The 22,575-nt window shown below is 43.4% G+C and overlaps 1 protein-coding gene across 2 annotated transcripts in view; it reads right to left on the bottom strand.

Annotated features, from left to right (window-relative positions):
• Positions 1-402: 402 nt before the first annotated feature.
• Positions 403-22,575, bottom strand: part of Stox2 (storkhead box 2) — a 247,377-nt gene continuing 225,204 nt past the window's right edge. For both annotated transcript variants that reach the window (XM_052162680.1, XM_052162681.1), the window contains exons 3-4: positions 11,994-14,259; positions 403-6,874 (exon numbers count right to left, since the gene is read on the bottom strand). In XM_052162680.1, coding sequence (XP_052018640.1) covers positions 6,679-6,874; positions 11,994-14,259 — 2,462 coding nt within the window. In that variant the 3' untranslated portion in view covers positions 403-6,678. The remainder of the gene's footprint in view (positions 6,875-11,993; positions 14,260-22,575) is intronic.

Genomic DNA, 22,575 nt, shown 5'->3' on the forward strand with positions numbered 1-22,575 from the left:
ACATGGACAAATGTCCCAGTACATGGACTACATGTACTGACTACATGTACAAACCTGAGAGACGTTTAGCTCATGTTACAAGTTTTTAAATGAATGGTTTTATAAGAGGAACCCCCCCCACTAAATAACCACACTGCTGTATAATTTCATACAACGTGAGACCACACACAGTAACCATTGCTCCGTGTTAAACCCACCCCTGAATGTGATCTTCTCCAAGTCCACAGGGAAAGAACTTTGATACAGGACCTCCATGTTTGGTTTTCAATTTAAAAACTGTGATTAAAAAACAAAGTGCAACAGAACTCTGCTACAAAAATCATATTAATCAGAGAGAGAAACTGACCTCGTCTCAATAACTTATCTCTCGAGCACCAAAAAAGAAAGAAATCCACTTACACATATAACCAAATGTTATTTAATATCTTAAAAAGTAACACAATCCAAAATGGATATTTCACACAACGCTACATAAACAACATGAACACAATATTACCATATGGAGGGACTTTCAAATATAGACTTACAAAAATCCCTGTCTCTTTTTTTTTTCCTTTTAACTTATTATACTAAGGATGACAAGGAATCATCATTTACAATATGGTACACAGACACAATAAAAACCATGTTACAAATGTGCTGTTAGAAATCAGTAACATTAGGGAAGACGGTTCATGAACTGCAGTTATTTCTTATGAAATACTATACAATATAAACAGAACATCCATCTTGGATGACCTTCACAGCAACCAGAGACCAAGTCATTTAAAGTTTATTTTTTTCAGTGCAAAAACAATTTTTTTCAAGGCAGTCTTGGCTGCAAAACTCCTTCCTAACATAGTGAATCCCACGCGTACTTCTTAGCTCATTGACCCTAATGTAATCGTCACAGTCAGCCACAGAGAGGGACACCTGCAGAGCCATGGTCCCATGGAACTTGGATGGTCAAAGTGAATTCTCTTCCAGAGAGTATCAATGTCACTGCTCTAAGGACTTTATGTTTGTAGCTGTTGACACTTAGATGAAAGTGACCCTCGGGCAGGTCTACTCCTAACTGGCATGCGTGCACAACACTACACAGTATTCTGTTCTTCCAATGTGGAAGCGGTGATGGTGGGGTAGGTATCTAGGTGGGGCTGGGGAAGGGTAAGGAGGCAGAGAGGTTAACCCTCAGAGGTGAGGAAGTCAGGGCTGCCAACAATGATCTATAGGATGAAGGTCCTGGAGCTGGAGAGGGCTGGGATTGTAGGGGAGTTCAGGTCTCAGATTTGGTACCTCTTTTGGGGAGAGAGCAGGGGAATGGGTAGGTACCAAGGTCAGCCTTTGGACAGGGAGGTAGGCGGGTGCACAAGGACCAGCCTGGCTCGAACCTTCCATTTCTGCCTTTCCAGAGCCATTGGTACCTCACTCGGAAATGCCCTTTTCCTAGTCGGAAGGGTGCGTGTGTTCACAAGTGAAGCCAACAATGGGCCATCAAAGGCCTCTGACTGCCTGCATACAATCACAAGACCGCTTAGTTCCCCTGGAGCTTTGCCGAATTCTCGGTTTTGCAACCGTTAAGCCTGTGCGCCACAATAAGGACACGGGCATATGTACTATAGAAGCTGTCACCGAAGAGCCCCTCTGCATTGCCGATGCAAGCTACAGGGACAGACCCCAATCGGGGAGAAGCCAGTGCCTTTTGCAAACACAGGAGATCTAGTAATAAAATGCCTCCTGTGTGTAATTTATGGAATATATCCTAAGGAAAACTCCATGGGAAAAGTATCACTTGCATCCTTCATACTATAAAACCTTCTTCAAGAAGGATGAGGTGACAGCTGATTCTATTTGTATTTCTTGGCAAAGCTCAGACAATAGCAATCCCTTTCTTCCGCCATGTTTAACTAGCCCAAAGAAAAACAATGCCCCCCATGGCTTTTGCATTAATTTTTCTTGTTTCTAATTTCCCCAAGCCTTAAACATGGGCCAAGGAGTCCCTCGCTCACAGGACGGTATTGGATGGCTTTGACGATGGGTGGGTGGGTGAGTGGGGGAGGGGAGGAAGCAGCATTTCTTGCGTCTACTGTGGTCTGCACTACAGTGCTAGCTGGATGTGGGATTTGTCTGTGGAAAGGAGAAAGCAGATGTCAAAGACCTTCTATCTCATAATGTGACAAAACTCTTGGAACTGGATCAGTTTCCCAGATCCTACAAAGCAGGGCTTGATATGGTGCAGTGAATGGTATATATCTGAGCACTGGGAAGAGTGCTTGATAAATATTTTAAAGGAAAATTAAAACAAAACTGTTTCAGCACCTTCCACTGCCTGGAGCAGCCTCTGTTCCTGGAGGTGGGGTTTTAGCACGGAAATGACAGGAAACCAATGAGAAACTGTAAACAAAGATGGATGTCTGGACTGGCCTCTCATGACAGTGGCACTGGTGTGGACCTGTTCATCTTCCATTTCATAACTCAATACCAGTTAGGGGTGCTGAGGTGCTGAGATTGCAAACACCCACACCTCTTTGAATGAAATGGACAAGGTGTTAAGCTGTAATGTTTTCTTTATTAGCACACATCATAAAAATAGCATTTTAGTGATTTCTCACCATGGCCTATCAAACAGATAGAAAATAGGTCACTGAGAGAGAGAGAGAGAGAGAGAGAGAGAGAGAGAGAGAGAGAGAGCTGCCTCCGTGTTTCTGGGTGATCTTGAGTCACCCCGTTTGTTTGCTCCTGTCGACATGGGTATGACAAATGGGACCTGCTCTGCAATTGTACAGCGAATGCTTTGGAAGCACTTTGAGATTCCCCGGTTGAGCTGCGGAACATTACCATTGGCTGTTAGCGCAAGCTCAGAACACTACCCTTCCCAAATGGTTTTGTGAGAACTGTGCCTATCACTGAAGTTACAAACTTTATCTTCAAATACACTTTGTCATGGCGAGTGGCAAATCCGAGGTCGAACTTTACAAAGCAATGCTAACTTAAAAGAGAAAGGATGCTTTTCTATGTATCGCCATTGCTGTCTTGGTGGTGGTCATAACAGAATTTCAATGTACACTGTAACAATATTGGTTGACTTTTCTGAAAGAGACGTTTAGGGACAGCTGGTGTTCAAATCACTGCTCCTCCACATTCCCTTTCCATTCGTGTTTCCTGAACGTGAATTCTCCAACATCAAATACTCGGGTACTTCTTATTTCTACCCAGCTACTCTCATTTCTGCTTTCCTATTGGTTTTCTTTATTGGGTGTGTAGACACCCTATTCTTGCACTCATTAAGGTCTCCTGAGATGTGTAAGATATATCAAATGGTAGATAAATTACTTAACAGACATCTCAGAATGCACGGCACAGTTCTTTTAATAAAAAGGAAATTTGGGCTCCATAGGATAGCATACGATAAAAGCAGAGAGGTCCAAAGTGCTTCAAAGCTGGCAGACCAAATTTTTCACGTCTTTTGTTACTGAGGGAAAAAAAAATCCTAGCAATCCAGTTCAAATTCTATAGGAATTAATAACTTGCCAAATGTTTACCGAGTAGCTCTTCAGGACTTTTCTCTCTCTCTAATAGCGGGAGTGGAGAAGTGGGGAATTTTAAAAGGTTCATTCATTTGTAACAAATCAAATGTGCTTTCATGGGGGAGAAGGGAGGAGGAAAGGGGACAACAGGCTTACAGTTGGAAGCCAAAGGATGTTGTGAAAGAAACACATGAGTCCAATGGGTAAGTCACCGACACACACGCAACACCATGGCCTACTGCTGAACCATGTTTGAAACATTGCTTTTTTTTTTCTGAAGAACACACTTTACCACTCTGCTGCCATTTCATCAGATTCATGGAGGTAGTTATATGTAAAAATAAAAATTACCATAAAGTAATATGCTGTATCATAATAATACATAAGTGTGCAAAATGCCGACAGATGTGTTGACCCTTTAAAGTTGAATGCCTCACAGAGATTCAACCAGACTCAGTTTTGTAAACCTTTCTGTTGATTAAACTCTAAAACTAGACACGCCGTCCCGGAACACAAAGCTATGGTTCCAGTGGAGAATAATATTGGCAAAGCCTGGAGAGAGCCTCAACCCAAGGCCGTGAGAGTAAGAGTCTCGCCATTTTGATGAGACCATCTTAGACACATGCGCATATCCTATCTGCCATGTGCTTCCCACCACCAATGTTTCCTCTGCTCACGAATCCAGATTAGATTCAGACAAGAGTGTGTCTCCACGGGATGTCTGTTTATGTGGTACATCATCTTTAAAGCCCACCATTCTATGCTAATGGTTGCTGGTCTGAGGGAGGTTCTCTGTCTATTTATTTTTTTAAATCATGTATTCCATAATGATTAGGCGAATAGTGTACACATTTTGTTTGAATAATGCCTTCTGTAAACGTGTTTCTTGTGAACTATCGAAAAATTCCTATTTTAAAGCTTCACTTAGACGTAATTATGTCCTACCTGCTCACACAGCGCTCAGCTCTTTTGATGGCTACGTTCAGAGGGTCAATCAGAGTTGAATGCAGTGTTTTAATGGTCCTATTATTTATGAACTGAGTATGCCAAAAGTTTCAGAGCAGGTTTTCTTTGGGGGGGGGGTGAGGGGATTAATTTAGACCAGATCGAGGAATCATATGGTATATGGCTCCTTAAGCAAACAGACTATGTAGTATACCAGATACATGGTTGCTCTTTCTTGACCTTACGTCATGAGATAAACAATGTGTTTCCGAGCAACTAAGGTGTGTCTGGGAGGAGCAAAGTATGAGAGTCAAAGCCAATTGCCTTAAGCATCTCAGCGATGTAGCAGTATACTGAGAATAGTGCTTGAGCTTTGTTACAATAAGCATAAAAAAAAGATATTTATACCAAACCTAAGGAGCCCAGTTTGAACCAACACAATTTGCAAATAGCAGGCAAAATATGAGTATACGTTTCCAACTATCCATATGATTGTGCTCCCTTAAACACACTGCCAGTGATTAAGCCCGACACGGAAAAAGATGTAGCTCACAAACTTAGGCTTTTTACTGAAATCTTGAGTGAAAATATTTTATATTGATTTTAAGTTGTTTATTTATGAATTCATTATAGTATATGGCTCCAAAACTCATCTGACACTCAACTGAACCTTTATTTCTTTATTTATGACCATTTCCTGGGGTCTGACCTAACCCTTGTGAAGATGGATTTCCAGTACCCACAGCTGTATGCAATGCTTCTCAGAAAATAGGGACTTTGGAAAAGCACCTTTCCTGTAGGAGTGAAGTGTAATGGCTAGTGCTCCCCGTCCTGCAAAGCCTATTGATACTAACCATGGCGTCATAAACCAAAGCATAGTGTGGAGAAATCATTGCAAAAGCTGATGAGCGGATGACCACACAATCCACCCAGAACGCGCCTCCTGAAATCATTACAAAGCATCTGTAAACATTACTCTGGCATAGCTCATGAATGCATAATTGTCATTCTGATAAGGGGAGTACAAATTAATATACCACACCAGCAGAATGAGGCCATTCCGCTGTTCATTATATGGGCCCATGTATATTTCTAATCAAAAGTTACTTTAAATGTTGTCTCTATAGATATCTTCCCAGGAATAAAAGGCCTGAAGTTCAACTCTCCCTAAATTTGCTCTTTCCTACAACCACTAAAAACCATCTCCCACAGCCTAATTTAGGCATTCTATTTAAAACTACATAAAATAGATTTATGTCCCTTCCATTAGAAAGAATAACACCCTCAGGCCACATTCTTCATTTGTATCATAAAGAACATTTTGCTTCCCAACAAACTAATCACTGCATCTAGTACAGTAAGTTCACGCATCCTAAGTGTCCCAAGGAGGAGGGCATCGTTCTCCAGGATCTCATGGTCATCCGAGCACCCTTGTCCAGCACTCAGGGCGGTGCCCCCCACCCCTGTGAGACTGCATTTCCCTTCCTTTGTCCACTTCAAAGGCCTATATTCCTGTTTGTCATTAGGGAAGGTTAAAAAAAAAAAACAAACCAACAAACAAACCTCAAGACAAGCATTGAGCTGGAAAACAGTGAGAACAAACACCCTGACGACTTCCATCCATCGGGACCTCTGACCTGCTTCCATGGGTTCCTGCAAGTGTGTCGTGAAAACTCACAGTGGAAAAATGACTGGTACTTTGAAGGACTCACACACAAAGGGCTGGGGGTCCCTTCTGCCCAGTTTGGCATCGATTTTCCTCACAATGGACACCCCTACATTTACATTTTGTGGCGACTTGGCTTTTTTTTTTGAGGGGGAGCAGGGCTATCAAGGATTAGTTCCTCGGCCCCATTCCCCATAGGCCGGCCGGGAGCAACACATCTCTGTGGCATTTCAGAATGGAATTGGCAACTGTATGACACTGAAAAATGCACGTTCCACTACAGTGTTTAGACTTTCCTATGTGTGCTGAGATACAGTTAGTGAAGCAGAAGAGTACATATCTTCCCTACTGCTATTCGGTTGCTACAGAGCCATACGTGTAAAAAGCAATATTCCGAAATGAAGATTTTTTTTTTTTGCCCTAGCCTACTTAGCAGCACAGTTCAAGTAACCCTCAGCCTGTGCTTGAGATGTTTGTCTTTGCAGAGATGTAAACATCAGTCCCAATCGTCGTAAACGTTGCTGTATCGGATGAGACAGAAGATCTGAGGCAGAAGGATGATCATACACTAGTAACAGAAGCTTGCAAGCAGTTGGAAGGTTTCTGTAATTTCTCAGCTTCGCTGGTCGGGGGATCCGCACTGGCACGGAAGTTGAAGGTTGGACCAGCCCCGCCATGGGCCGGACTCAAAGCAGGATTCTGACGGCGGTTGCTTTCAACAATGCTTGATGTGTTAGAAGCCAGGCTCTCCCGAGTGCTAAAAGAGTAAAAAGGGTTGGTTTTGGTTTTGCTTTGAACAAAAACAATTTTATGTTGATCCCCCGAAGGAAGACCAGGGGACGGAGCTAAGGGATCTCCTCCGTTGGTTGGTGATGTCATAGCAACGTGCATCTCCACGATTACCTGCACATAGCCATCCCGATTACCTGCACATAGCCATCCGGCCTAGCGCTGGGCCTCACAGGAGACGTGAGCCGCAGCTCGCCTGGTTTCTGACTACCAAATGTGGTTTGAAATGGCTTCCCCTGTCTGTTATTTTCAAGAAAACGACTTCAAAAGGTGATGCAGGAGATGCCTAACACACCGGCTTTAACCATGAACACGTGTGCCTGTGATTATTTCCCCAAAAGCTGGGAATTCATAGACACCGCGGCTCTTGACAAAGCTCCACAATTGTACCGAAAGATTCCATTCCTTCTGCTTGCTTTTAATTAGATGCTAATTTCAAGCAAGCCACTAGCTGACTTTGCCACACAAATAGGAATGAAACTACTTGTAAATACTTTATACCTCCGTGTCTATTTTAACACTTCAGTTAATACGTAATTGTATGTTCACATAAAGAACATTTTATTCCTCCTCTCCCATTTATTTGTGAAGCTGCAATTCATGCCTGCCTCCCTTTGGTAGAAATAATTTTATTTCTTAAGGATGAGGTGATTCTAAAACTTTATTACTTCCGTTTAAGTTTTCTAAATCAGAAATACTTGAATGGACTTCACTGCAATAGGAGATTTAAAACATTCGTGTTTGAAAAGTTCAGGACCATAGCAGAAACAAGATCACTCAGCTGGGCCAAAAGGGAGGTTCTATAGTCAAGGTCCTCAAAATGACTTTAAAATTTTTTACTTACTTACCTAGAGCAAAACAACCAGAATTATTCTCAAAATTCCCATCCCACTGGCACGATTCAAAGTTCAAAGCATTTGAAGAGTTGATCTTTATACCTAGTCTTCGCCAGCTAAACCTTGTTATCAGAGCAACAACCGTGATCTAGGCACTATCTCCCCTCTTAGCAGCAAATCCCAACTGGGTATCTAACCCTGATCCCTTAGGAACTTGAGTTTGCATCATCAGGAAGACAAGCAAGAATGAATTGTTTACATGGCAGTATGTTCAAACAAACAGCACAGCCTCCAACACTCCCTTCTGAATGCAGAGGGTCAATGTGCTGAAAGGGTTAAATCATGTTCTTCCATTGAGCCTCCGATAGCATGGACATATCTAAAGAATACTCCACAATGCCACTTAGGATAGAAAGCACTTGGCTTATCTACTTACCTGCCTGACCTCTTTTCCCAGAAAACCCATCAGTAGTTTTTCCAGAGCTGTGACTGAGGTGTGGGGTCAGTGGAGGAAGGCAAAGGACATGTTTCATCCCAAAGATTTTAAGGTACATTCCACTCACTGCACTTTTAATCATGGTAGCTATTTTAAAAAAATGTGTGTGTGTGTGTGTGTGTGTGTGTGTGTGTGTGTAGGTGCACACCATGATACATCTACAGAGATCAAAGGACAACGTGTGGAAGTCGTTTCTGGAAGTCGTCTACCATATGGATCCTGGGATCAACCCGAGGTGTCAGGCTTGGTGGCAAGTGTCTTTTACACAGTAAGCCGTCTCACTGGTCCACGGTAAGAACTCTGAACAGCATCTAACTTCCTCATGTCTGCAGTGGGAGAACTGTGCTATGACTTACCTACCCAAGAGTGGCTGTGAAGAAGAAATAAGCACGGACGTAGTAGCTCATTAAAAAGCTAGGAAGGCGCCATTTCCATTACACATCTGCGATATAACCAGCGAACCAACTACTGTAGACTAGGTTGGGATGCTATGCCTAGTGACGTTAGTCTATGGGAAAATGAACTGTAAGGGCCAAAGGATATATTTTTTAAAATAGCTCTTGAGGAATCAAGTTAACATTTATTGTATACCTGTTGTATTCCAGATAATGTGCTTCAAACTAGAAACAGAAACTGTTCCAACATGACACATTAGTTATGTCTTTGGAATAAGATAGCCTTGATCACCTCTGAGCTGCATTTAATGCATTCTTAGGGATAAACAGGCACAGTACTCCAATGTCTGCAAAGAATGGATTTCATTGCAGCTGTAACCATGAGCAGTTTGTGACATTCATATAGAGAGGTCTGGATATACTGATGAAAATCTAACAGAGATGGCACTTTTTAGTACTAAAAATATTTCTCAAATTTAATTTTGGAAAAAAGAAAGCAAATGGAATACAACCTTTAAAACGAGCTATTTAGGCCAGAAGTAGTGGCACCCAGCTTTAATCTCAGTACTTGGGAGGCAGAGCAGGTAGGTTTCATCAATTTGAGGCCACCCTGGTGTGCGTAGTGAGTTCCAGGGCAGTGGAAAGACTCTGTCTCGAAAGGGGGCCTGTTTAGGGCTTCCTAGGTGGGAGATGCACTAAGGGTTCTGCTGTTCATCCTCCTCCTGGAACAGGGTTTCCAGAGCACATGCCCATGGCCATCTGTGGTTTCTCTGGTAGTTGTGTAGATACTACTCAGCCACTCTGGGGAGGTCTCACATTCGAAACAGTGACCCTTTCTTGGCAAGAAATATTTTTATTTTAAATATTACTTTTCACAGCACAGTTCAAGTTGTGTGTGTGTGTGTGTGTGTGTGTGTGTGTGTGTGTGTGAGCACACGAGTGCACTTGTGTATGCATGCACATTTTAATATTCTTTAGTTTCCACAAACTGGACTGAAAACATGGCTAACCATAACTTCCGGGTAAGCACTAAAGCCTTCAAATGTAGAGCTAAAAACCATTTTTCTTGGTAGAATCATAATCGCTTAATGAGTTATTTCAAGGGAAGAGCCCCATAAGTGGTCTACTTCAAATGCACATTTCTCAGTGATGGTACAACAGACACATGATAGAATTCTCTCACTGGAATACCACTACAGTTGAAAACTCCAGAAGTTCAATAATCTCTTTTTGTACTCTTTCATGCATTAAGAAGGTGAACCTAGAGAGGTGTAGAGAAAGTAAGCTTTATCATCTCACTTCTAACCAAAGGGTCTTAAATATAAAACAGTAAAATTAGGAATTCTTGTATACATTTCCTGCCTAACTTTTTTGGGAGATCCACATGTTCCAGGAGAGGAAATCCAATCGGGTGTTAATAGAAGGACCGATGGTCAGCAGGGAAAAGGGTCTCACTCTTCAGAATGAACTTTTGCTTCTACAGTGACAAGGTAACTTTTAAGTACCTTACATAAAACATAAAAATAATTTTCTAAAAGTCATCCTACTTACAAATCCTATGTTACCCAGGCCATGTTTCATGATAATATATTCTGTGAAGATACTGGTTCAACTATCTCATAGATTATGTCTTTTTACTCCAGAACAAACAAAAGTTTTAATATTATATAAGGCTTTGGGTTAGAACCCACCCACTCCCGACATCTCCTTCAGAGTGGACTTGGGAGTACCACTGTTTACTGCCTACGTCCAGGCGCTGAGGGGACAACGCGAAGGGCTTGAAAATCAAGCAAGAAAGGCATTAGGCAAAGGAGTCTACATGATAATAAACACAAAGACACAGGCAAGTAAGCCATCTTTTCTACAAGCAATGGCTTTTAACTTTTGTCACAAACCATCAGTGATCTGGTTCCTCCTGCTAGGATTTTCAAGAGAGGAAAAAAATGTAGAACAGGAAAACAGATGGGTGAGGACAGAGAAAATTAATTGAAAAATAAAATCTAACTTGGGAAGGAAAAATGATTTGAACAAAATATTCTCTTTAAAAAGACCAGGGTCACTGCTCCCTGGGATTTCTCAAGGACCCTTAAGGTCCCAGGGTGGACGTGGGCTCCGGGACTCCCATGCAGTTTTCCAGAGTTCCAACTCTGATAGATGTCTGTTAAACATGAGAATGTCTCTTGGAAAACAAGGCTATATGACCAAAATAACAACAAATCAAGAGCTGGTCCTTTAAGAAATAGCAAATGCCTAATTGTGAAATTAACATTATAATAATCCCAGTGTCTGACTATGGGATGTGTCCCCAAGATATCCAGAAATGGAGTGAAATGACCACGAACTAAGATCATCGTAATTCTTAGTAACATAAATGAACGAATGAAGTACCTTATGTGGGTACTTATGTGATTATAAATATTATGACGTCTTGGGAACTGGAGATGAGGAGGCTATGTATGTCTGTCAGGAGCATTTCTACATCTTAAGAGTCACCAATCTGGAGCAGGATTTAGAAGCAAGATTTAGATCCCAAGTCGCTGTTAAATGAGAAGAAAAAGTTATGGAGAAAAGCAAGAAGTGTGACATCCCTGTGTGTGTGTGTGACCCCTAAACATTGTCAGTGCATGGAAGGACACCACTGGGTTTTCTACACTCAGAACTGTCATTACACTAAACTGTCAGGGACACTAAAGGGTAGAGTCCACTCAGACAGGATCAGGTCTACAGGTCAGGGGATAAAAGGCGGCCAACTGTTTTGATCCCAAAGAGTTGAGGTCGCTAATTTTTGTGACTGAAACAAGTTTTCATGTCTCTGTCCACACAGAGGTAGAATACATCTAAGCAAGTAGAACAGAGCACACACAGCATAGGAATTAACGTGGTATCAAGTTTCTGGATCCGTTGGAAAGATTGTAAAAATCCATTACTATTTCCTCATTAAACGGGTGGCCATTATCCTGGTACCAAACTCCTTTCCACCGCCTTCCTCCCACTGACTATATTCATCGTACTCAGAACATTACTTTTTTTTTTTTTTGAAGGACTTAAAAAAAAATCCCTTCTCCTGGTTGTCAATACAATAGAAGAAAATCACTGGGATGTGTTGGTCTTAGTCAGATTAGATTCTGATGCAAACTTTAGGGAAGGAACCAACCCACCAGTCCAGATTGGTGATCTCTACAGCTGCAGAAACATTTTTTTTTTCAATTCCTGAAAAAGAAGTTAGAAACAGGCTGTTAACAACACAAGTCACACAGCTCACAGCCCTCGTTCACAATCCGAGACTGTGAAACCAGCCATCTGCTTAAAGCCCCGGGCCCTGGCAGGTGTGTGTATAGACAGGAGGACAGCTCTCCCTACCGTGGAGAGTTGAATCCACTGTCCACCGTGATACTGCTGCTGTCCATGCTGTCCAGCCGGGCTGAGTGCGTGGCTCTCTGGTTGCTGCTGCTATCCGTTTCTTTTGGGGTGAGGAGGGTGAGGTTCTTCTCAAACTTCCTCTGCAAGTCTCTTTCCTTCTCCCTCTCGAGGAGCCACTGCACCGTACCCACATCATCTCTGTTTTTCTCCTCCTCTGTGTTTTTGTTGGCCCCCTCCTCGGAATCATCGTCGTCAGAGACGTTGTAATAGTCAAAAGAAGCCTCCTGGTTTCCTCCAGGCTCCTGTTGACGCTGGGACGGAGGCATGGCTTGGGCCGCGGATGTCCCAAGGGAAGGTTCCAGTTTCTCACATCGGCCCACCAGTGTGTCAACGGGTGACTTCGGGTGGGATTTGAGGAGGGACAAGCTAGATTTGTGATAGCTGTTTACAGACAGGGTGCTGTGGAGAGGTTTGAACAGTGTGTCTTTGCTGAATATTTCTTTCCTTTTGTCCAGGCTGCTGGGTTCTGCACTGTGATGTTGGACAAGGCGGCCATTGGCCAAGCCCTCTACCATACCACCAGAGGCTGCAGGGCCCCCACCTGGCCCTTTCGGTGACTCCTCCTTGTGCCCAACAGGTTCCCTGGAAGAATGGGGGGTCTGCCTCTCAGATGGAGACAGTTTTTTTACCCCCTCCACCAAGGTCAAAGTGTCATGGTCCTCTTTATTCTTCCCTAAAGGGGACGGTGCTGTGAGCACAGTCTCGCTCGAGGTGTTGCACTGAAAATAGTCATCCACAGCTGTTTTCGCCGGGCAAGGGCTGAGTTCCCCGTAGGACGGCACACTCTCAGGGGTTTTGCCTGGCTCCAAAAGGCTACAAGCACTGGAGGGTTCCTTGCTACCACCAACTATTTCTGGAATGCACACCTCTTTATAGCTGGCAGAAGGAATATGAGCCCTTTGATGACCAATCGTTTGCGCAGGCCTTAAAGTACTGTCGTCAATGTACGATTGGCTGGGTGTCTGGTCATCTTGGCTGCAGCCTTCAGCCAGGTCTTCCGGGGTCCCAAGTGAAGAAGCGCCCAGGGGGCCTTTGGAGTTATCCATCGACCTGGATCTCTCCTTGGCCTTGTTGGACCTCTCATTCCTGGACCTCCGGTCCTGGGTATGGCTGTGGCTTCGGTGCACTTTGGAGTGGGAGCTTCCCCTGGAAGGTTCCGGAAAGGGCATCTCCGTTCTCCTTTTGGCCAGTTCGCCAGACACATCCCATTCTGGCGTCATGGGGAAATGGGACTCGATCATGTTGGTGTTGCTGTGCATGATGAAGTTGTCTCCTTTGTGCTCAATGATGAAGCAGCCCTCTCTGGGGGCCCTGGTTAGAGGATCGCAAAATTCATACTCCCTCTCACCGGGGATATCCAGATGCGAGCCATCCGAAGGATCTCCCTTGGACACTCGCGTCTTGCTGTGCGACCGAGACTTCCCGTGGGACTTCCGGTGAGTCCGGCTCTTTTTACTCCTTCCACTGTGGTGGGCGGAGGACCCGGCTTTGCTGCGGTGAGCTTTTTCTTCTTCAAGTTTCTTCATCAGTGCAGTGTGCCTCATGACATTTTCCACCGTCAAGTCCGGGTTGATACGCCGGATGATCTCCATCTCCACTTCGCGAGGGATGGTGGTGGGCGTGTCCTCGTCTCGCAGAGGCCACTCCTCGGGAGGAAACTGGGCAGAGAAATTGGCCAGCTGTTTGGTCTTGTCTTTCTTAAAACTCAGCCGGAATAGCTTGAGGCCGAATTTTTTGGACTGCTTTTCACCATCTTTAGGTTTCGAGAGCGTTTCCGTCTTATAGGAGAAATTTATAGTACTTTTGCTTTTTTCAGTGGGTGGCACCTGGCACAGCGGAGGAGGGCAATAAGGGTCTTTGCAGTCCTTGGCGGGCTTCCTCTGCAGCGTGCAGGCATGCATGCTGTGCATGTCTTCTCGGCAGCAGTGGCAAATCTCGCAGTGCTTTCTGGGTAATGTCCTATCCCTGACACAGCCTGAGGCAGAGGGCGTTATGGTTCCTGGTTGCGGAGAGGTACACTGAGACCTGTCAGGTACCCTCTCGTCCAAGTGGTACCACTTACTGTTAGTTCTTATGAGGGAAGGGGTAATGAAATAAGTCTGTGGGGTCACAATGAAATAGCCATCCGGAGTCGGGTAGATTTTCCTCTCCCGCACCAGTGTGTTTAGGGTATGCCGTAGAATTTCTTGGCTTGGGGTTGGAACACCTAAAAAGCAAAAACAGAGATGCTGGTGAGAGGGAGGCAGAGGCAGGCTGTGGATCCCCAAATGTCCTATTAACATTGCCAAATTTGAAGAATCACCTCATGGCAATGTAAGCTAGCTTCAAAGGTGTTTATTAGGTTTAGTGTGAATCCCAGTTTTCTCTGCTGACTCCTACGAATATTACCACCTAGAGAGTGAAAAGGCGTTAAAACAGGAAGAGGCTTGGGGATGGGGTGGGTGGAAGGACTCTTTGCCCAGCCTGTGTGAGAACTTGTTTGGGTCCCATCCCCAACATTGGGGCAATTGCTGCAAGAGAGGGCTGGAAGTTAGGTAGGTACCTTTCTTGAGCATCATAAAAGAAAGATTGTTTTGTAAAGGACAGGAAAGTGACGAAAAGTGACAAAAAATTTCAGAACATTTTTTTTCCAATGAGATCACCAGAGAAGGGAGGTTAGAACAGCTCAATATCATATATCATATATGTATATATGTGTGTATATATATATGCATGTATGTATATGTGTGTGTATCTCTCTCTCTCTCTCTCTCTCTCTCTATATATATATATATATATATATATATATATATATATATCACAGGCTGAAACCTTTACATGGAATATGTAAACCTTAATATGGAATTACTTTGAAGTTAATTTTTACAAATTTTATAAAAGGGCAACTAGATTTGACCACTCCTTTTCAAAACTTCTTTTAAGTTTGAGATTATAATATATCATTTCCTCCTTTCCTTTCATCCCTCTAAGCCTTTCTGGATACCACACTTTGCTCATTTTTCAAATTCATGGCCTCCGTGGGGGCTTACAGAGATTGAATCACCAACCAAAGAGCACGCATGGGCTGGGCCTCCTCCACAGATGTAGCCGATGTGCACATGGGCTCCCTAACAAATGGAGCAGGGGGCTGACTCTGACTCTGTAGCTTTCTTTTGGATCTCTTTCTGCTAGCTGAGTTGTCTTGTCTGGTTTTAGTGGGAGAGGATGCGTCTAGTCCTGCTGTAACTTGATGTGTCAGGGTGGGTTGATACCCAACGGGGGGGGGGGGGGGGGGCTTCCCCTCTCAGAGAAGAACGGGAAGGGGGAAGAGGGGAGAAGAAGGGTTTGAAGGGTTTGAGGGTAGGACTGGGAGAAGAGGCGGGGCTGCAATCAGGATGTAAAGAGAATAAATAAACGGAGAAAAAGAAACAAACCCATGTCCTCTGTTTTCATCCATTGTTATTGTATATAAGTTTATGCATACTTAAACACTTACTGTAAGATTCCCAGTCTGTAAAATGTTGTCCATATGTATGTTTTCAGAGGTGACATTTAGTATTGGGTAAGCAAATGGTCCCTCTTCCCTTGGGGGACACCATTTCTACCATTCTCAACATTCTTTAGTTACCAGTAACTACACCCATAAGGTCTCACCACCATGCAGTATTACCACCATGTGGTAGCTACACCCGTAGGGTCTCACCACCATGACTACCTAGGCATGAGTTGAACCAACAATAGACATGCCAGAGTGGGTGGGGTAAAAACTACAAGGTCTCAACCCTACACAAAGAACCAGACCACTCCAACAAGCCTTATAACTTTGAAATCCACCACTTTGCATGTTGAAGCTGTCTACTGTGGTAGTAACAGTCAGATACAAACACTGTCCTTAGCAAAAGCCAGCTGATGGAGGTAGGTTTCACAGTGTCTAACTGTTGAGCCCTAATAAGTGTTCCCAATAAGTGTCCCCACATGAAGTGTCCACTAAGACACTATTAGTTTGATCACTAAGTCCCAAACATCTGTATTTGCTAGAACATAAATACAGGGTGGGACACATATCTCATTGCACCATTGTGTACATAGCTTTCTAGGGTATTTGTGTGAACGCTTAGGCCTTCCCGACCTGAACGGAGAGAATCAAGGAGAGAAATCCTCAGGAGAGTACAGATTCTCCAGGCTGCAGGCTACTTACTTTATTCTTTTGGTATTCCTCATGTGTCAGCGTCAGACAGATAGGCCAAGGGTGGTAATATTTACAGAAGTGACTGGAATGGTATAATTTAGAAAGACCAGATCAAATCATATAGATGCTGCCAATAATTGACCCACAGAAATGGTAGTTTACATGGCTCAACCATCACAGTCAAAGCAGTACAATGTGGAGACTGAATGCTTGGGTTCTGAGGCCAGACTGCCAGATCGGAAGCCCAGTCTATCTTCGTAATTGTGTTATTGGTTAGATTGTTCATTTCCCCACCGACCTTACTCCCTACTATGGTTTAGATCTAGAACGTTCCCTAAGACTCATGTATTAAAAGCTTCTTAATGGGAAGAAATGGTACTTTTATACAATGAAGCTTAATGGGAGGTCTTTAGGTCAGTGGGGCCCCTGAAGGGCAGGGTGTGACCCAGGCCCCTTCCTCTGTCTTTTGCTTTCAGGCTGTGAACTTACCATAAAAAGTAGACTCACCACCTTACCACACAGTCCTAAAGGTAATGGGTCTCCCTAACTGCAGGCTGAATCCTCTCCAGTGATGAACCTGAATGAACCTTTTCTTTCTGTAGGCTTTAATTGTAATGCACAGTTGATGCCTCTTCACACCTTAAAATTCTCACGCCCCCAGTGGTCCCCTCCAACTGACCTTTTCCTTTTTTGGAGACAGGGTCTCTGCAGGAGTAGTCAAGTTAAAATGAGGTCATTAGAGTGGGCCATAATCCATTGGGAGTAATGTCCTTCTGGAAAGGGGAAAATGACACAGAGAGAGGCATAGGTGGAAGAGAAGAAGTGAAGAGACACAGGTCAAAGATGGCCGTCTGCAAGTCAGGGAGAGATGCTTGGGTGTAGTCTTCACTCAGCTTTCAGAAGGAAACAGACACCACTGCAGACACCTTGACTTAGGATTTCTGGTTTGCAGAACTGTACACTACAACATTTTTGCTGTTCACCTTGTACTATTGTAGCATCCCCAGGATCTGGTAGCATTAAGGTAGCTGGAAACTTAATCACTGGGGCATCTACTCTCATAGAACTCCTTGGAGTTTACATGACCTTGGTGTATGTACAACAGCGTGTACCAGAGAGCACATGCTCAATAAAAACTAGCCATTAGTAGTCTCAACTTTGGGTCAGGACCTATGGAAACCCAGATTACCTTCCAATGATGTGGTGTAGCAACTGGAACATCTGGGTGCTCTGAGAAGTCTGTGCGCTCTAAGTCTCACCAAACAACGAAAGTTGGATCTAATGAAAGTTGGATCTAATGGTACTTTTATACAATGAAGCTTAATGGGAGGTCTTTAGGTCTCAGTGGGGTCCCTGAAGGGCAGGGTGTGACCCAGGCCCCTTAGCTCCAATAGAGCTAGTCTGACATTCTCAGAGAGAGGAAGTCTGGGCACAATAGAGCATCCACATCTGTTTGTGCTCCATCTTTGGAAGACATCCTAAGCAAGGTAGAAGAGTCTCTCACACACAGCATATTGCTTAATGTAGTTTCTTTTTGACCAACTAATTTACCTTGTGTTACTAAAGGAAGTTGAGCTACTTCTTTTTTTCAGAGAGAGAGAGAGAGAGAGAGAGAGAGAGAGAGAGAGAGAGAGAGAACACCAAGTGTGTAAGAATACCCACAGAGGCCAGAAGAGGACTTCAGATCTCCTGGGACTACATGGGAGGGGCCTAATGTGTGCGGAGAACCTAACTTGGGTCTTTTAGGAGAACAAGCATTTTCAACTGTCAAGCCATCTCCCTAGCCCATGACTCACATTAAGAATAGTCATTACTGTTGGTCTTGGAAAACTCACAGATTCATATATGATCACGAGCAGAACATAATATATACTACTTAGCATTAAGAAAAACATTTCTCTAGTTATTCCCAAATAAAGAGACAAGAACTATCTGTGTTTTATCTATTTTTGTTTTTCAGCTACATCAGTCAATCAACATTTACTTTGAAAACAACAATAACAAAAGCCCCACAAATATCTCCCCCTTGCGATCCAATCTATTTACACACTTCTCCCTTGACTTTTCTGGTTCAACTGAAAGTTGACAATATTTATACTTACGTTACTTTTAAGCCTTAGTATAGTAACTGATATTTCCAGTCATCTCGCTAACCCTGAGTTTGCTGGTTCTTCTGTTAGACACTTGCAGGGTTAACCTGACAAAGGGCTGATCACTTGCACGTGTTATCATTTCCAGATACTACACCTGTAGTTTATCATGAATCAGAGAGGGCCAAGAACAAAAATAAGCTCTGTAATCTACTAGAGCTAAAGCTGCACACACCTAATCTTCCCACACCTTTACAGCTTCCAAAGCCAAGGTGGATAGCTAAAGACACATTGTGACTACACGATATTTCTCAGAACCACATTTTGCTTTAAGCCTGCAAATCTGACTAACTCTCAGAACAGAGGACACACATATGTGTGCTTTAAGGGAAACAGTTCAGATTAAAAGGTGTTTTCATTTTGAGATAGGACCTGTGTCCATTGTTCTGACTGGCGTGGGAGCCATGGGCTCAAGCAATCTTCATCCATGACCTTCGAGAGCACCCGGGACACAGGCATGTGACGTCATGCCCAGCTATAGACTGACATGTTTAATGGCCTTCATTGTGTTATAATTCCTCATTTGTGAGAACACTGGCTGTGTAAGAATTCAGGAAGATGAATCAGAGAGAAAGACATGTTCTGCAGCCAAGGCTAAACCAGTTTCCACCCTGCATCCAGTCTCACGGTCCTCTGTCTGCCTGAAGTGAGTCAGCCTTGCTTCCAGAAAGACCCGACTCTAACAACTTAGCAAGGATTAGCCCAATGCCATTGAGCACTTATCCTGGATGAAAGGGTTCTTTAGAAATCTGAAAAACAAGTATTCTCTTAAGATCTTTATATATATATATATATATATATATATATATATATATATATATATATATATATATTCTTAGGTGGAAGGTGTAGTTCTGTGTTAACACAAGGCCCTGGTTTCAGTCTCCAGCAGGGTCATGTCTCTCACCACACACACACACACACACACACACCACATACACACCAACACATACACACTAACACACACACACACACACACACACACACAAGCAAACATGAACATGCAATTCTGTATTGGAAACTGGTGCATAGAATTTGTTGAATTTCAAAGTTCAGCTCATAGCAGTGGGGTGGGGGGAGGGGGATATGGAGCCTGAAGCGGCCACCTCCTATATCCAGGCAGGACTCCCAAAGGAGGGATGAGGACACCAAATTATGCAGAACCTTCAACCCAAAATTTCTCCTGCCTCAAGAAGTGCAGGGACAAAGATGGAGCAGAGACAGAAGGAATGGCCAACCTTGACTGGCACAACTTGAGATCCATCCCACGGGCAAGAACCAATCCCTAACCCTATTAATGATATTCTGGTTATAATGATATTCTGGTGTGCTTGTAGACATCTGCTATGCTTAGCATAGCTGTCCTCTGAGGCTCCACCCAGCAGCCAGCGGAAACAGAGACAGACAGAGATCCACAGCTAAACATTAGATGGAGCTCCACAGTGTTGGGGGAAGAGTTAGGGGGAGGATTAAGGACCTGGAGTGGATAGGGACTCCACAGGAAAATCAACAGAGTCACCAACCAAAGAACATACAAGGGATGGACTAAGGCAATCACCCAATCCCTGCACATATGTAGCAGATGTGCAGCTTAGTCTTCATGTGGGAACCCCAAAACTGGAGCAGAAGCCCACCCTGACTCTGCTGCCTGCCTTGTAGACTCTGTGCCCTAACTGGGCTGACTTCTCCGGCCTCCATAGGAGAGGATGTTCCTAGCCGTGCAGTGATTTGAGGAGCTAGGGTGAATTGGTACTGGGGGGAGGGGGGTCCTCTTTCTTGGAGGTGCAGGGGAAGAGAGGATAAGGGGAAGGGCCGTATGAAGTGGGGATTGGGAGGAGAGTGGGACTTTGAAAAACAGAAAAGAAACCGTATACTGTCATTTGTTTCAGTATACTGTTTTACTAGTAAACTTTACTCTTTGGAATACAGGCGTCCAAAGTACTGAAAGATTACATAACTATCCCTTTTATTTATTCATAAAACATGCATCAAATATAAGAATTCAAATACTTTAATAACAGTTTGTTAGACTTTAACCTGCCCCCCTTTTTTCAAATAGTGAACTACAAAAGAAGTAAACGGTCTTACCTTTAAAACAAAGAAGGTATTAAAAACCCTCCAAACTTCTAGTATTGTCACTGAAAATAGATTTTTCAAGGAGAATTTAAACAATGTTAAGTTCTCAATGATGTTTTGTCCTGACATAGCTAACTAAAAGCAACAAATGAAAGAAGGAGAAGAAAGAAAAGAGGGCAGGCAAGGTAAGAAAATTGTCATTTTTTTATGAAATACTAGTTATATGTTTAGAGCTATTATGTCATGTACAATGGTGTGCATCTGTATAGGCAGATGATTACGGACATTCAAGGCCAGCCCAGCCTACACAGTGAGACTGTGTCTCAAAAAACAAAAATTTAAAACAAAGCTAAATTTAAAAAAAAAAGATCTATTACTAAAGAAAATTTTAAATAATTATTACTGTGTCCTGGACCTGAGTTTGTCGATGTTCTTCTATGAAGAGCCAATTAGTAAATCTTGTAGACTTTGTGAGCCACGTGACCTCTGTTTGCAACTCCTCTGCTCTACCGCTATGTCCAAGGAGTCAAAAATAATACAGAGACAACTGTGTTCCAATAAAACTTTATTCACAAAGATAGGTGGTGCAGTCCTTCAAGGCCTGCAGGCTGTGCCTTGTAAAATCTACACGGTGTCCTTGCAAATGTCTAGTGTGTCCAATAGTCATCGGTGTGTTGCACGAAGGGAAAGGGTTGGTTGGTGCCTCTTTACCATAGAAGCTGGCACTATTTAAGCATCACTGATTCCTTTTTCTAGGATGTATTATAACTTTGTGGTACTGCTTGTTGCTCAACAGTCATGAGTATTTGACCATCACATACAAGCTCCGCGTTCTCGTCTATTTCTTAGCAATGGGAGGCATGGAACTGCTTCCGAGAAAGGCACGTGGTTTCCTGTGAAGCTGTATAACTAACAATGTGAAGACTTTAAAAGCAGCTGGACTGTTTGACATCTGAAGCAGTAGCTTAGGTATACTACAGGAAGAAGGGTTTTCGAATTCCAGAGGGCAGTGTTGGCTAAGAGCACCCCCCCCCTCTTCCCTGGGGATTGGTACATCTAGGTATCTCACTACCAGTGGGAAAAGGTGTCCGGCTGCTAGAAAAGGAAGAATGTTAGGGCATAATGAAATGCTACAACATGTAAGCTTACTCATAGGTTGAAAGGGTAGGTTGATATTAGTGTTTGAATAGCATAAATAATATAAAAAACAGTGACATTTAAAAAGTGGGGAGGGCATGGTGGTACACACCTTTAATCCCAACACTTGGAAGGCAGAAGCAGGAGGATCTGAGTTCAAGGCCAACCTGGTTTATAACATGAGTTCCAGGAAAGCCAGAGCTACATAGAAAAATCCTGTCCTGAAAAAAAAAAACAAAAAACCCGAAAACAAAACAAAACCAAAAAGAACAATAACAAACCAGGGAATGTAAGTGGGGGAAAAGGCCGGGGGTGGGGGTGGGGAATTAATGGAATGGAAGTGCAAAGTTTCTTTGAGGCAAAAGGTCAAGTATGGAGAGTAATGATGGAGGGCTATGCTATTACTCTTCATAGAGTTGGTTCTTCCACCCTGTGTGTGTGTGTGTGTGTTTGTGTGTGTGTGTGTGTGTGTGTGTGTGTGTGTGTGTGTGTGTGTGCTGGCGCTGCTTTCTACACTTTGACTTCAGCTCAAGGCAAGATTGCTATATCAATGCAATATTAGCAGATATGACCAAAAGGTCTTTTTCCAAGGACAGGCAGTATAGGTAGGATCAGGTCCACCTTCTAAGTCCCAGCTAACTCCAGAGACACCTTCAGACCTAGGACCTAAGTAAATGCTTACTGTTGCCTATCTCTGGCCTCTGGGGTCGCTTATCATGCAGTATTACTGTAGCCAACGCCACTTCAGTCAACAGCTTGTATGTCCTAGAGTCTCTGAAAAGCTGAATGAACATCGAATATACCGCACATTCATTTTTAATGTGATTCTTATTTTAATGTAGAAAGGGAGACAGACAGTAGTCATCGACCTGGCAAACCAGCAGCCCCATAAAGTGCACGCTGCCCATCTAACTATACAGGTGCACACATAGAAAATTGCTTGAGAAATTGCACATCTTATGGGACTCTGAGACTTTTTGTAACATTAGAC

This window comes from Apodemus sylvaticus, chromosome 18 (genome assembly GCF_947179515.1).
Source record: "Apodemus sylvaticus chromosome 18, mApoSyl1.1, whole genome shotgun sequence".
NCBI lineage: Eukaryota > Metazoa > Chordata > Mammalia > Rodentia > Muridae > Apodemus > Apodemus sylvaticus.